Here is a 15,585-nt window from a genome sequence, read left to right as displayed (position 1 = left end):
CTACGTTTACTCATATGGGCCGTATCTGCGCTGGAAGCCCTCTTGGGAAACCACGTGGAACGGGCCGGTAGCCCTGCAGTTGTCCTTCTTGGAAATGCCTGGCTGCCCCACAGGACGCTTGTTCACATCATTTGGCAGTGAAACAAGTCCGTAAAATGGTTAGATAAATGTCCAAAAAGCTTCGCATAGGAATATTGCTCTGGGATGATCCTCTGGTTTGTCATTATTATCCAATATTGAAAGGTACCTCTTTTCTTTTTGTTAGCTGTATGTCTAGAAATAATGTCAGTAATTGTTAACTATTACAGTGGCTAGACATGAGTATGATTATTTGATTTGCCTTTTAAGGTGCTTGTTCACTGATGGGGTTTGATTTCCATGAAGTAGGCTGCTGTGGTACTGAATAGCTGGGAAAAGATTCGTGGTTTGATTAAGTGATTGTAAAGTCTCACCAGATGCATGATTGAAGTAAAATAATGTATTTGAATACTCTTTTAATTAAAACATTTGTATTCTTTTGGTAGCCAGAAGTGCAACTTGCAGAAGGCTTTGACGTCTTCATGCCGAAATCTCAGCTGGACTCTATATTATCAAACTATACTCGCTCAGGAAGTCTGCTCTTTAGGAAGCTGGTCTGTGCATTTTTTGATGACAAGACTTTGGCTAACTCTTTACCAAACGGCAAAAGGAAAAGAGGGCTCAATGACAACCGGAAAGGACTAGACCAAAATATTGTGGGTGCAATAAAAGGTATGTTTTTTGCTTTCTTTCATATGTGTAATTAGAACATATTCTCCGCTAAGGAGAGTGTAAGGGGATTAGAATTTCTGACGTGTGTTAGGTCTATTAAAATATGCAGTCTTATTTTTATTCCCTTTCATTCACTTGTTAAAAATAGCTTCTACGGGGACAGCTTGTGTTAATTTTAAGCCAATGATCCCGGTTTCTGAAGTCAGGCTCTAAGGAATCTCAATGTTCATATAAGACAATTTTTTTTTTCCGGATACCAGAGATGCAAAGACATCTTGAAAACATAATGACAGCGTAACTGATCCTCTTCAATCAAAATTCTGAGGCTTGCACTGCATCTGACTCTCTGCTCTGTAAATAGTTTAGTAGTTGGTGGCTGGATTGGGGAGAGATGGAGGAAGATAATACTGGGACTGAGATGAGTTTGATGCTCCTAAGAACTGTGGTGGTCCTTCTCTTGTGGGAGCAAATTTCTTAGTCGGTGTGAGGATCCTGTGTTGGGTGGTTTTTCTTAGTGATCGCTGCTTTCTCGCTTCCAGAAGAACATGTGTACTTTCAAACTCTGGGATCACAACATATAAAGATCTAGTATTAGGCCAGAGATTCTGAACGGGTTTCTATTATTTTGAAATTTGATATAGTAGGGAAAACACCCAAGTTACCAAAAGACAGGCTGTGTTGCAAAGTAGAGCTTATTTTAGAGGCTGTGACTTGTCCTGAGGTACAGATTGCTAACCTTGGAGACATAAAGCAATGAGAAGAGCTTCTGTAAGTACATTGGCAGCAAAAGGAGACAGGGGAGCCTTTTGCAACCACCTCTGTGTCCACTTTTGGCCTCCCCTCACCATGCAAGAAAGACATTGACATACTGGAGTGAGTCCAGTGTAGGGCCACCAAGACTTATGGTACTGAAGCAGGTAAGTGGTGAAGTATGTATGTGAAGTGACACGAGGAGAGGCTGAGAGAACTGGGGAGAAGAAGATTCAGGAGAAACCTTATTGCTGTCCACAACTACCTAATGGGATGGTGTAGAGAAGATGGAGTCAGACTCTTCTCAGAGGCACAGGAGGCATTGGACACATGAAAAATTTCACCATGATATAAGGAAAAGCTGTTTCAATATCAGGGTGGTTGAACAGTGGAACAGGGGCTCAGAGGGGCTGCAGGATCCCCATCCCTGGAAATATTCAAAACTTGCCTGGTCGCACTCCAGAGCATCATGATCTAGTTGGCCATGCTTTGAGCAGCAGGCTGGACACAGAGACCTCCAGAGGACCCTTTCAACCTGCGCGATTCTGCAATAAAAGTATATGTTGTGGCCATGTCATAGTCCTAATACATCTTTGGAGTTTCTGGCAGACTTTCTTACAGTTATGCTTATAATTAGGTTTCAATCACAAACACTTTTTTATACCTTCTTTTCTTGAGCTCGATAATCTGCAAAAATCCAAAGTTGAATTCACTCCATCTGTATCTCGTTCTTTCTTAAAAGCTTTAATAAATAAGTTAAATGGAAGAAAAAAGGAGTTCAAAATTACTTTTTAAAAAAAAAAAAAACTCTAATTTGAGCAGCACTGTGATAAAAGAAATGTTTTTCAATAGATGCAGCAGCACTATTAAAATAGCAATCGTTACCCACTGCAGAGAGCAACGTTTCTCAGTAGCTAAGCTCATATTACCGGAACAAATTCTGACTTGGTTTAACCTCTTCCCTTGAGCCTAGGGGGAAGAAAGGAGGGAGTTCCAACAGATAAATTTCATCTGTGATGGTACTACTAGGTACCGCTGTAATAACAGTGATCTATATTGGCATTTACAGTATTGCTCAAATGCTAGTGCCTGATTCCTGATAGGGGAGCCCATCCCTAAAAGCTGTGATGAAATAAGATGCCAAGGGCTGATGTCCCGTGGATCTTTACTCAGCCTGGCTCCAATAGCACCCTTCTTCCCTCCAAAGAGCTGGGCTATTGAACACTGTGGTTTCGTTTATTCCAAGAAATAACTGAGCCAGTATGAAATCTCCACAAGAACAACATCATGTTGTTTGCATTATTATCATTAGGACATTCCTCTACCACGTGCCCAGATATCCTTTAGTGGCACTTTTAGTCCTTTTCCATGACAGAGATACAAAAGTGGAGAAAAGACTACATTCATGACAAAAATGAGCACTTAAAGGAGGGACTGTTTGCTTGAAAAACACTCTTCCTGTCTGAAAACCTTTTAACTGCCGTCCTTACAAGTAATTTAATGCTTCTGCAACAGGATGATTAGCCGGGGAGAAATTCTCTCTTTTGACTTTGGGTATTCAGTGGCACTTGTTGAATCAGTTGCAGTGTTTCTCCTGGGCAATCAGTTTCCCTTGTGAGTCGCATCAATCTTTCACTCGGAACTGGGGGAAAAAAGAAAAAAAGAGATCAGAAGTGGTTATTTTTCCTTTATGTCGTTGACTAGAAATCCAGCCAGTGAAGTCCTTCCCTGCAGAAGTCAATGAACTGTGTTCAGATGTATGTGTGATGTGTCCCTCAGTGGTCCCTACTGGGACCAATACTATTTAATACCTTCATCAGTGACATAGACAGCAGGATTGAGTGCACCCTCAGCAAGTTTTTGGATGACACCAAGCTGAGTGGTGCAGCTGATTTGCTAGAGGGAAGAGATGCCATCCAGAGGGACCTCGACAGGCTTGAGGAGTGGGCCCATGTGAACTTCATGCATTTCAACATGGCCAAGTGCAAGGTCCTGCACCTGGGTCGGGGCAACCCCCAGTATCACTACAGGCTGGGGGATGAAGGGATTGAGAGCAGCCCTGCCGGGAAGGACTTGGGGGTACTGGTGGATGAAAAGCTGGACATGAGCCAGCAATGTGCGCTCGCAGCCCAGAAGGCCAATCGTATCCTGGGCTGCATCACAAGCAGCGTGGCCAGCAGGTCGAGGGAGGTGATTCTGCCCCTCTACTCTGCCCTGGTGAGACCCCACCTGGAGTACTGCGTCCAGCTCTGGGGTCCCCCACACAAGACACACATGGACCTGTTAGAGCGCGTCCAGAGGAGGGCCGTGAAAATGGTCAGAGGGCTGGAACACCTCTCCTGTGAAGAAAGTCTGAGAGAGTTGGGGTTGTTCAGCCTGGAGAAGGGAAAGCTCTGGGGAGACCTTATTGTGGCTTTTCAAAACTTAAAGGGGGCTTATAAGAGAGGGGCTTTTGAGCAGGGCCTGTAGTGACAGGACAAGGGGCAACAGTTTTGAACTGAAAGAGGGTAGGTTTAGATTGGACATAAGGAAGAAAAATTTTATGAGGAGGCTGGTGAGATGCTGGAACAGGTTGCCCAGAGGACCTGTGGATGCCCCATCCCTGGAAATGTTGAAGCTCAGGTTGGACGGGGCTTTGAGCAACCTGATCTAGTTGAAGATGTCCCTGCCCACGGCAGGGGGGTTGGACTAGATGATCTTCAAAGGTCCCTTCCAACCCAAACCATTCTGTGATTCTGTGATATAGGGCATTGTTAGCACTGTACAGCTCAGGTAGACTAGAAAGGGGAGGTCCCACTTCTCCTGCATCGTTCCTATTGCATTCCCATTCTTTTTTGCCCACGTTGGTGTTTCCCTAACCACATACTGAGCAATCAAAGCTATTTTGACTTTCATTCAAGAGAAGAACAAGCAAGTTAGAGAAGAGAAGCAAGTTAACATACTGGCCCTCCAAGGCTGCCCGACTCTGGCTTCATGTGCAGGCAACAGTGGGCAGTAGTCGTAATTCCCACAGTAGGCACCTGCGGTGGGTGGCCTGGGTACAGCCTGGTGTCACTGATTGTCCCCAGGCCCTGGTCACAAGCAGGAACTGCAGTTGTGTGTTTGAAGTAAGCAGGAGTCTTAAGTCATTGATCAGGTTCCCATTGTGTCAGGTACTATATGGATTCAGAAGGGAAAGATTATTTCTACCTTCAGAGAGACCGTAATTGTGGCAGATCAGACACTGGCAATGTGTGGGGCTGTATTGGCTCCTCTGGGAAGCTCTCACAGTTGGTCTGATGTCCTTGCTGATCAGACTATGGAGAAAAGTATTGCTAGTGCCTTTCATGCAATGGTTTTGTGAAGTTGTAAACATGGAAGGAGTTTGGAGGGTGTGATTACTTTCAGTCCCTTTATACTTACCAGCTAGCACTGTTTCAAAAGCGTGTGTATAAGAATACTGAAATTGTCATTTTTTACTGCATGCTTCCCCATCCCATTCATGTGACATTTATTCTCAAGGATTACAAATTCCTTGAGCTGGGACCAGTTTTCTTTCTTTGTTTGCCAGTCATAATTGGACGCTGGGCTCTGAGACCTCTGACCAAGACTACAATAGCAATACTAACAGTAATAATATTTTTTCTATTTCTGCTCTTGTTTATTTTTTTGCACACCTCTCAGTTGCATGATGAAAATCAATTGCATCAGTTTCACTCCATTTATAATTTTGTATTTTTGGTATAACATTGCTAGGTTTGCTGTAAATATGGAATTAAAGATAATATTGACCCTCTGTGTACCATTTTTACAAAATATAAAATTGGACCTGTAGGATAATTCTTTTTTCTCAATAATGGCTTTTTTTTTTTTTTAGTAGCTTTATAAAAATTCTGTTCCATCTGGTTTGGCAGTACGAGAACTGTAGAGATTACTGCAGTGGTAGGACTTCCATCTTTCATCGGTTTGCCTGCAGCTTTACGAACCTGACCAAGAGGCCACCAAATGACCAGATCTTCAGCTCTCTACTTGTACCATATGGAAGGCAGCATTTATAAGTGCCTGCCCCATCTGGAGACTCAGTTCAAAGTACACTATTATTTTTCTGTGATGTTTTTGTGTGAAATTCGTGAATGGAAGACGTCAGGTGTAGACCATTTCTCAGGGATAGGCTTTTATAAGTAGTAACTATGGTGTTACTGTGATATTTATACACACAAATGACTTCTGAATGATAAACTTGTGAAACGTTGAGTTGGACTCTGTTCTCGCAATCCTAGATTTGGCCATTTAAATGCTTTTTGATAAGTGGATAATTTGATATATTTTGTTTATAATCCTCTCCAGTCTCCTTTTCTCCATTCTGGTGGCACATTTCAAAAAGTTGGTATCTTTTTATTTCAGTCTTTACAGAAAAATACTGCACTGCTAACCATGTGGATAAACTCCCTGGTCCTAGGGACTGGGTCCAGATTCTTCAGGATCAAATTAAACTTGCAAGAAGACGATTAAAAAGAGGCTCAGGTATGTATAAAAATGTAAGGAACAACATGTGATTGTATGGTTAAAAGCTTAGAGCCTTTGTATCCGCAGAAGTGTTTTTCTTGTTGACTGTAGAGTTGTACATGTTCACTCTATGAAAATGAGACCTCCAAGATTTTAGCAGGTTTCTGTGTAAAGTACAGTGTTTCCTTATGTTTGGTATAGTAGCAAGTTTAGGAGCTGTCTTTGCAGCCAAGTTAACTTTGAGTCTTTCTCAAATGTTGTCTCTAACCCCTCTCCATTAGCACCCAAACTCTCCTTCCCAGTATTTGATGAAATCTGAGTCCTAAACTAACTGATCCATCCAGGGTTGCAGGTAGAAGTTTTTTAATTCTGTGTTGTTTGGTCTGACAAGCCACTCACTGTACTGTTAAGACATAACCCAAATGACCTTTCCCTCTAAACGATATGTGTCTGGAAGGATAGATGAGTTATCTCACATTCCTTGTGAAAGAATCAGCATCACTGTAGCAAAAAAAAAACCTGCCCACCCTGGTTGTGCCAGCAAGGTTCTGCAATAGATGGGAGGGAGCTTGCCAGCAGTGAGTAACAGGTAATGTAGGTAGGGTTTTGCAGCAAAGCTGCTCAACTTGGGCTGGGATAACCTGCATGCTTGGGGCTGGGCCCAGCCTGCAGTGAAGGCTCAGCGCTAAGCTTTCACCCTGACAGCACGCAGCTGGTGAGCTCTCAGCTCCAGCGACGAACAGCAACGTGCAGTCTCGAAATCCCCGGTAGAATTCATGGGAAAGCAATATCACTGATTAAGAGATGTGTAATTACTTTATAAACCTTAACTAGTCTCCTTCCCATCTTCATGTCTCCTATTCTACAAGGGGCTTTCTTCATACAAGGCTTCACTTACTCTTCCTCATCCTAGTGTTTTCTTAAGGCTCTCTCGTGGTCGTATTTGTTGCCCATCTCTCCCTTGGAGCATCTGACACCATTGTCTGAGGCACATCACTTGTGCCAACGTCCTTAAACACGGTCCTCACTGTTACCGTATTTAGCTGCCTGCCTTTTCCCCTCTTTCCTTCTGCCCATCACCACAATTAAGTGCCTGTTTGTATCCACGGGTTGACGGGATGGGAAACCTGATGGCTCCGCAGGGGATGCTGGTGGTCCCCGTGGCTACGGGCGGGTGAGTGAGACCACAGGAAATGTCCTCTCCAGCTCCCTGTCTCAGAGAGCCAACATTTTCTGTCCAAAGCTGTGTCTCTGAAACGTACACTTAGACTGGCATCTGAAATCATTCTCCACAATGTTATTAATGCTAGGAGGGAAAAGCATAAGACTGAGGAAAATGAGAAGCACCCAGAGACAGAAATAACACGGGGGGGTGCGAAGTGCAGATTATTCAGCAGCATAAGCTTCCCTGAGTAGAGCAGCAAACCAGCACTAGCCTTAAAAAGGGTTTCTTGTGTGCATTGGGGGAGGGAGGAGAGAGGGATAGAAGATAATCTTGTTAGAGACAGTGTCAGATTACTGGTGTTGTACAACAGGACTGCTTCCTGCCCCTTCCAAGGCTGCCTGCCCCCCCCAGGACAGGAGGGGGGAAGTGGGATGCCAGGCTTCCATAAGGTGAAGATGCGGGGAGCGGAGGGTCCTTGCGCTGTCTGCAGAAGATCCCTCAGGAAAGAGGATTGACCTAATTTTGTTTTGATTTTTATTTTCTTTCATCCTTTTTTATTTCTTTTCTTCGTGCCTCTGCAGGATATTAATTAAAATGACAATGACATTCAGCTTTTGCCTTTCAAATGGGACCATCTCTGGTCCTTTCTCAGGATGGGAGAATCTAAGCAGAGCATATTGTCTCGAAGCTAGCAAGACTATAAAGAAAAATAAGTGAAGCTGAGTATAGTGTGACTGAATAAGATAGGCTCCAATATCTGTCTCTGCCTGCAGAGGGAAGGTAACTCGTTAACTGGTATGTGGATGAGTAGTGAGCAGCAATGTACCTAGCAGCCCCTCAGGTTTATTTGCTGAAAAAAGTACACGGTACCTAGATTGGTAGAAAAGCTCTTTTTTGCGTTGTTTAGTTTACTGGCCATTCCCTGAAGTGCACTGGTTTCTCTCTGACATGAGACCACAGGCAGACATGCTCTTTTCGATCTAGCAGGAGTGATTGAACGCACCACCATAGCCATCTGCACCTTACCGTCCACTACCATCTTCACTGGTGGCTTAAGCTAACCCAGCCTGACCTTGCACTGAAGAAATGAGAAGTTTCCACAGCCTTTGTGACAACAAAACAGTAGATAGCTGCAGAGAGGTGGGAGCAGACAGCTGGTTGCAGTAACATCTTCATCTTGTTGAAACAAGATTTGTTAGTACTTGTGCATTATAACCACGAGCTTCTGATATGAGGGACGTAGAACTGATCAGGCGGCAGATCCATCTAGTCCCGTATTTTGTTTCCAACAATGGCTGTTAGCAGATGCCTGGGGAGGTCTATGGGACCGAGGGAAGGATGTTTTTATGCTGGCTAGCATAGTCTCACAGCCCTCAGCAGCTTTATCCTGATATAAAACTGGTTGTGTGGAAACTGTGCACATTTTAACTATTCATTGTGAAGCAATACCAAAATTGTTACAGCTGTGTGTAACTTAACAGAGACCAAAACAGGAGAGGAGGGCAGGCATGGAGGGAGGTTTCATCTGCTATAGGGAGAAGGTGTCCCAGGACTCCATGTTGCAAAACTTAGCTTTTAAGAATCTGAAAACTACGGGAATCGCAGCCACTGAGACACGGGACTCATCACTCTTCCAGCTGAGCTCTTGAGCTCTTCCAGTCCGTGTGTGGCCGGGGGAACAGAGGCTTAGCCCTTCCGAGCGAGTGTCCTCAATGTCCGTGCTCCCAGGTCATTCTCTTAGTTTTGTCTCCACTTGCTCACTGAAACATGCTGGCTAAGTTTGTGGGTATAGACTAAGGTGCCCAAAGAACAAATTTGAGCCAGCGTTAAGCTAAATTCACCTGAGACTTTCTGAGCCAATGTGTCTCCTTGCTGCCTGATCGCGCTGATTTATCTACATCGGTTTCTGGTTTGTCGTAATGCGCAGGCTTTATATGGAAAAAGCTTCAGATGATCCATTTATTTTACAGAAGCCACAAGACAACTTTTTAGTCACCGCTGAGTTGCACTAAATTTTAACAGCAGAAGTATTTAAGAGAGGAGGGGCAGGCTTTCCATCCTGCTTGCCTTCCCCTGAGCCATTTAGTACCTCCTCTGATTAGTTTTTCATTTCAAACCAGGCAGTAAGACACTGCATTCACAAGCAGCCCTCTCCGCTTTATCCTGTGAAACATTATTTCAGTCTGATAACGTAAATCCTGCTCTAGCTTTCAGTGATACTAATAATTTCAGAGAATTCTAGCAAATGAGTGGGGTGGATCTGCTTTTCGTACCTCTTTCTATAGGGCGTACTCTCCTGAGTGTTTCCAAATTAAATGAAATGATGATCACTGGATCAGAGACGCTGCCCAGCTTCAACCTTATTTATCATGTTTGGCTCATCTCCTAGAATGAGGGACAGAAAAGCTCCCTACTTGGAAAGCTAATCAAAAAAACACTTAAAAATTCTGCTTTCTAGAAAATAGTTCCCCTGTGTAGATTTTGAAGGGTTGTTATCTTAAGCCAAATAAAAATTCATTTAAGTTCTGAATCAGTGACAATATTTTCCATGGCTGGAAATATTTTTTATTTATTTATTTATTTTGATTTGGCTTTCTCTTAGTTCTTTTAGATTATTGCCTGAGATCTGAGACTTGGGTAGGGTTTTTTTTATTTGTTAGATCTGAGAATAAAGCTGTCACTGCCATTAAATTTTTATTGGCCTTGTTCAGTCTTTTCAAAATCTCACAAGTTGGCTGTCACAAAGGGGAGAAGAGACTGCGAGGTTAATGTTACAAACAGATGTTTTAATTAAAATTAAAGAGTATGATAATATTCTTCAGCCTTGACTACTGGTCCCATTTCATGCCAACAGCACAGCGTACTGGGGCGCAGCTTCATAGTGCCAGATTTGTCTTCTCTCAGCAGAGAAGCTGAACCTTCTTGGCTGCTGGGATGGGATGCAAAATGGCCCTGGAAGGGAAGAAGTCAAAGGAAAAGGCATGTGCATAGGTTTCCTCTCTTAAAGCAGCGTGAATTACGATACAAATTGCCTTGTAATTTACGGCGGCGGGTTTCCCACGGCGTGGTCTTGTCACCCTGCAGAAGAGAATATGGGTAGGTGGCTGGTGTCCTTGCCAGTGGCAGCACAGAGGGAAACAGTTGACCATTAGCATAGAGAACTTAAAACGTGTAAAATCAGAAGGAACTGACTCGCTGTTCATGTCACCTCTGTGCCAGACATAGCATCCGAGCCTTTTGATTACTAAACTCTCCATCCATTAATAAGCAGTAGGTCAGGGGCCACACATCTCTCGCAGTAAGTTCTTCCTCCCTTTTTATGTTTCGAAGAGCCTGTAAGCCATTATTCTGTAGTGGCTGTCCATTGCATAGACAGGAAAGCTGATACTGTATGACTAATACTCGCGAAGTACACAGGGTGAGAACCGTTCATGTAAAGTGATTACCTTGTGCGTAACCTGGAAGCTTTTGATTGCCCTGCTCCATAAAGGAAAATATGGCAATGTTAGAAAACATGCTGAAATTTTTTGGGCAGGATTAATTTAAATAAATTACATGCCGTGACGCTTCATCTTTGAATTGTTGTTTACAATTAACATTACCTTGTTGCAGTGTAAAATAGTGGGAATGAAGGAAGAAAAAATGCTTACCTTTTTTCTGGAAATACACCTTTTCTCCCACGTCCTTGTGCTTCCATTGTTTCGTATGAGGGTTTTTTTGCTTTCTCTTTCTCTTCATCCTTCTGATTTCCCTGGTTTGTGTTTTTGATAGAATATCTACGTGTTGCAAGAGATGAGGTTGATTTTTTGCTTAGCAATACACACAGGGCCAGGAAGGATGTAGGATGCAAGTCCAACATGTGGTACAGTGCTTTTGTGGCCAGTATCTTGGATAAAAATGGCAATATTGAAATGAGTAACTGCTGCATTCATCTTCCCAGCCCTGAGCATACATGTACTTCTGTCCAAGGAGCAAACCAGCAGGCGTACACTTAACAGACAAACATGTACATCAGAAGCTAAACAATATTTTTTTGGGCAGAAAAAGAAATTTCTAAGGAAATGACTACCAGGATTGTTTTGCAAGATCTACCGAGCTCTATCTAAGCAAAGGACAGAAAAGAGGTTGCGAGTTCCCACAGTAGGAGCTATTCCTGCTTGCCTTGTCTTGCAAGCTGGCTCAAGACAAGTAAAGTTTGGCTGGCAATCTCTGGGTGCGGTTGTCGAAGGCAAACCTTCTTTCCTGCTTGGAATGACATGTGAGAAGCTGGTGGTTTACATCCATGTTAGGGGAGGTCGAGGTGTTTGTCATGCCTTTATGTCATACTTCACCTGAAGCTGCGGTTACACATCCAGTTTCATAAAACAAATTCAGGCAGCTACTGAGAAGAGTGAGTAGGCTCTCCGGGCATCTGCCGTGCTCCCACTCCCTTTCTGGCACTGGCACAAGCATTCATGTGGCGATGTTGTCAGTTTTTAACTAGATCTGATCTTGGTGACCATATGAACATTTGTGCTGGCACGAGGAACGGGACTGGAACGATTGGTGGAGAGCTGGACCTCATCTATCAGTCTTGTGCAAGATTAAAATGGCCAGGTAACTTTGTTACCAGCAAAGCTGGTTCTGCAAAGTTGGAGACTCAAGTCCTTATCTTCTGAAAGCAAGCTACTTCCTAGCTTCCATTTGTTTCTTTCTGTATTACTGCCTTCCTCAGAGTTTTAGCCAGGTGTAAGAAGAGCAGTTAGGCAGAAAGGTAACCACATCTCTTGAGCTACTTCAAGAGTCGCTGCTGAGATTTCCAGAAAACCTATGACTTGAGTGGACAGCCTAGTGGGCACCAACCTTGGTACTGATAGAGGGAAGACTTTCCAGCCTATTGCCAGCACTCATGTCTGGTTTCCCCCATTTTCACAGCTTGGGTCCCTTCAACCCAAGGGGCCAGTTACAGCTTCATCTCTTGTATGCTGCGTAGCCGTGCCGCAGAATCACTTGGTGCAGGTGGTTCATAACGTAGCTAGAAGTTGGCCTCAGACTGTCACTCCAGATGTTTTAAGCCACGTATGTCCTGCTGGCTGTTTCCCAGCTGCTTATTTAACCGTGCTGTCTCCTCGCTTGCACATCCAGTCCTTCCAAGGCTGTGAGTTTGGTCCAGATTCAAACCAGCCTAGGTAACCTCTTCCCATTTATTGAGCCACCCGTTCCTTCCAAAACTCAAGATTTTTGCAATAAGCTGTACCAAGCACTTAATTTGTTTCTGCTCAGTGTGCCACTTCTCACAGAAAGCGGAAAAAGGTACCAGTTCAAGGCACAGAGTCACTTGCAGGTTGTGCCAGGTACTTGTTGGGGCTCTCCATTTAAACCTTCTGTGGGAGGAAAGCTGCTTAGTACTAGGGTTTTTTGTTTGTTTTATTTAGTTCAATTAATTTTGCAGAACTGAGTAAAGAGCATATAGCTAAAAACTAATCTGTCATCTGTGCACGTGGGGGAGAGAGAGCAACCTCCAGGGATGGTGGTGTGGTTTAACCCGGCAGGCGGCTAAACTCCACACAGCCGTTGGTTCACTCCCCCCCTCCCCGCAGCAGCATGGGGGGACAGAATTGGAAAATAAAAAAAAGTAAAATTTGTGGGTTGAGATAAAGACAGTTTAATAGGACAGAAAAGGAAGGGAAAATAATAATGATAATAATAATGGTAAAAGAATACACAAAATAAGTGACGCACAATGCAGTTGCTCACCACGTGCCGACTGATGCCCAGCCAGTCCCCGAGCAGCAGTTACACACACACACACCCCCCCCGGCCAACTCCCCCCAGCTTATATACTGAGCATGATGTCACATGGTATGGAATGTCCCTGTGGCCAGTTTGGGTCAGCCGTCCTGGCTGTGCCCCTCCCAGCTTCTTGTGCACCTCCAGCCTTCTCAGTCGGTAGAGCATGGGAAGCTGAAAAGTCCTTGACTAGTGTAAGCACTGCTCAGCAACAACTAAAACATCAGTGTGTTATCAACATTATTCTCATACTAAATCCAAAACACAGCACTGTACCAGCTACTAGGAAGAAAATTAACTCTATCCCAGCCGAAACCAGGACAGAGGGGTAGCCAGGTGTTGCTAGAGGAAGGAAACTAATGTAGATCAGCAGCTGGATTAGTTCTTAGGATATCCTCATAAAGGCAGCAACTCAACATCCTCGTGTATAGAGCTATGATAAAGATGACAAGGACAGTTAGCTTAGTTTCAGGTTGGAGCTGAACTAAGTTGCTCCGTGCATCTGTAGCCTTGGTCAGATTTGATCCCTATGGATATTGTGCAATGAATGGATGTGAGTTGATGTATATCCACCATGCTGACCATGTACAATGTAATGGGCTGGTCCTTTAGGACCACATCTAGTTTGCTTAAGCGCTCTGAAAGATCTCACTGTGTCTTCAAGGCCTTAAATATCATGCTGAAGTGCCAAAAGACAAAGGTAATAGGATTTTGAATAGGGCTTGTGTAGGTTAGGCACCGATTTCCTGCTACATGCCTATAACTTACTCGGGGTTCACATGCACACTCCAGAGTACTACAATCTAACAAGTCACTGCACATCTGCTGAGCCAAATTAACTATCTTTATGCATACCCTTGGCCTGTGGCAAATACGAGATGAACAAATTAGGCTTTCAGCTTTCCTTCGCCGTGGGCTAAATTAAGTCAAATGATCTTGCATAAGCTGTGGGTTGAAAGCACGTGTGTGTACATACACTGTAATTGCCTGTGTATCTGCGTGGTTACGTGCTTCTTTAATTATACCAGGTGCCCACCTGCATCTTTGAAGACATTTTGCCCTAGTCAATCTGTCCCCCACAAAATGAGCTTGCCTGTGGTCACGGGAAGTTTGGGTGCAGAAATGGGGGTATTCACCCTTTCCCCGTAGGCGTCGGATGATGGCAGCTGTCAGAGGGTGGAGTACCAGCCTGAGAGGCTCTTCCTCCAAGGACCGCTGGGGACTTTTCTTATGTGATTTTATCAAATGATTGCAACTCCTTGTATCATCCAGATATCCTGAAACCTTAAAAAGAGCAAGTATTACTCCATCCCATTGCTGGCACAACTGCTTCTTAATACCCAACTCCCTCTTCTAAGTTTGCATTTTTATTATATGACCTTTTCCTCCAAGCAGTGAGTTTTTAACTGAGCAATAGCAAATTGCAGCTGAGGAAAGTAGATAGAAAATGCAAAATCACTCTACGGTATGTAGCTTTTTAATCGCATTCCCATATTCAGTAAAAGTAATGAGATTTCTTGTTTATATTTGTAATCAGCAGAGGCAACTGACTGTGATGAGAAGCCGGACATTTCTCTACTACAAACAGGTAAAATGCATTAAAATTTTTATCAGCTTCCAATGTGTGTGTTTATTTATGGCACAGAAGCAGTTTTCAATAATCCTGGTGTGCCATATACAGTCTGGTAATTGCACACAGGACCCAGCTATTTTAAGTTTTGAATAGCCTGTATTAAAAAACAAATGCATCAGAATCTTACAATTTCCCCCTCTATTTCACACTCATAAAACCTGAAGGTTCATGGTAGCAGCTAAGCTAATAAGGCCAGTAAGTTACCCTTCTTACACCAGATAGGGACTTGCGCTCATCCCTGGTATTTCTGGGAGTTTTTTTGATTCTTAACGGAGTTATTGGTAGGGACAAACATAATTTGTATTGTAGTATCTGTTCAGTTGTCCAAGGTATTAGCAATAATATCTTGGGTTCACAGAAGGATTGCGAAGATATTTATATGCTAGTTAAGTGTTGGTTTACTTTTTCTTGAAGTGCAGCCACCCTGCCTTAAAAGCCTGACAGTTGCTAAACAGCAGCTTAGCTATGCAGCTGTGTGGACTAGGAAATAAAATTTTTGCACGCTGTTGCACGTGGTGTTGAAATCAAGACAGGTTGAGACTGAAATTTTAAGCACCCTCTCATTAGGAGTCAGTCCATCAATAGGTGCCCCGATGATAGGAGCTGAGCTGCCATCCTCTGAAAATCCAGTGGGGCCAGAGTCCGGGGAGATGGTCATTTCCCTGCATTACAGAGTCATTTCCCTGCAATTTCACCAAGATGCTGCCTGTTATCCCCAAAGCCAAATTAAAAGGAGGGAAGATCTTGAGCAGACAAATAGGGTCATGGATTATGGTGCATTTTTATTATATTCCTAAGGTGGGTGGTTGGAGATCAGCGATGCTATTGCTGTGAAGAACGGGGCAGGACTGATACTGGGTTGCTGAGCGCATGGCATGCTACCTGGAGGCTATGGGGTGGACGGGAGAGTACTAGTACCACCGCAGCATCTGTCTCTTGTGCAGGGGCTTCCTAATCTCTCTTGCCTAAGGGCTGGAGAAGGAGCTTTCACACACCCGCTGCTGTGTGCCGGAGCAGCAGCTGCCAGCCGTGG

At 43.8% G+C, this 15,585-nt stretch overlaps 1 protein-coding gene and 1 long non-coding RNA gene across 6 annotated transcripts in view; one reads left to right on the top strand and one right to left on the bottom strand.

Moving 5' to 3' along the window:
• BEND7 (BEN domain containing 7) overlaps positions 1-15,585 on the top strand; it is a 47,647-nt gene that overhangs the window by 26,394 nt on the left and 5,668 nt on the right. For 4 of the 5 annotated variants that reach the window (XM_076355449.1, XM_076355361.1, XM_076355274.1 and 1 more), the window contains 3 exons: positions 525-750; positions 5,884-6,003; positions 14,457-14,507. In XM_076355449.1, coding sequence (XP_076211564.1) covers positions 525-750; positions 5,884-6,003; positions 14,457-14,507 — 397 coding nt within the window. The remainder of the gene's footprint in view (positions 1-524; positions 751-5,883; positions 6,004-14,456; positions 14,508-15,585) is intronic. The other variant, XM_076355535.1, reaches the window with a different exon arrangement.
• LOC143155653 (uncharacterized) lies at positions 9,916-10,995 on the bottom strand. The gene is made up of 2 exons (XR_012994443.1): positions 10,801-10,995; positions 9,916-10,102 (listed from the first exon to the last, which is right to left on the bottom strand). It is a non-coding gene; the product is annotated as an uncharacterized LOC143155653 (long non-coding RNA).

The sequence above is a fragment of the Aptenodytes patagonicus genome, chromosome 1 (genome assembly GCF_965638725.1).
Source record: "Aptenodytes patagonicus chromosome 1, bAptPat1.pri.cur, whole genome shotgun sequence".
Taxonomy (NCBI): Eukaryota; Metazoa; Chordata; class Aves; order Sphenisciformes; family Spheniscidae; genus Aptenodytes; species Aptenodytes patagonicus.
This window is presented reverse-complemented; position numbering and strand designations above follow the sequence as displayed.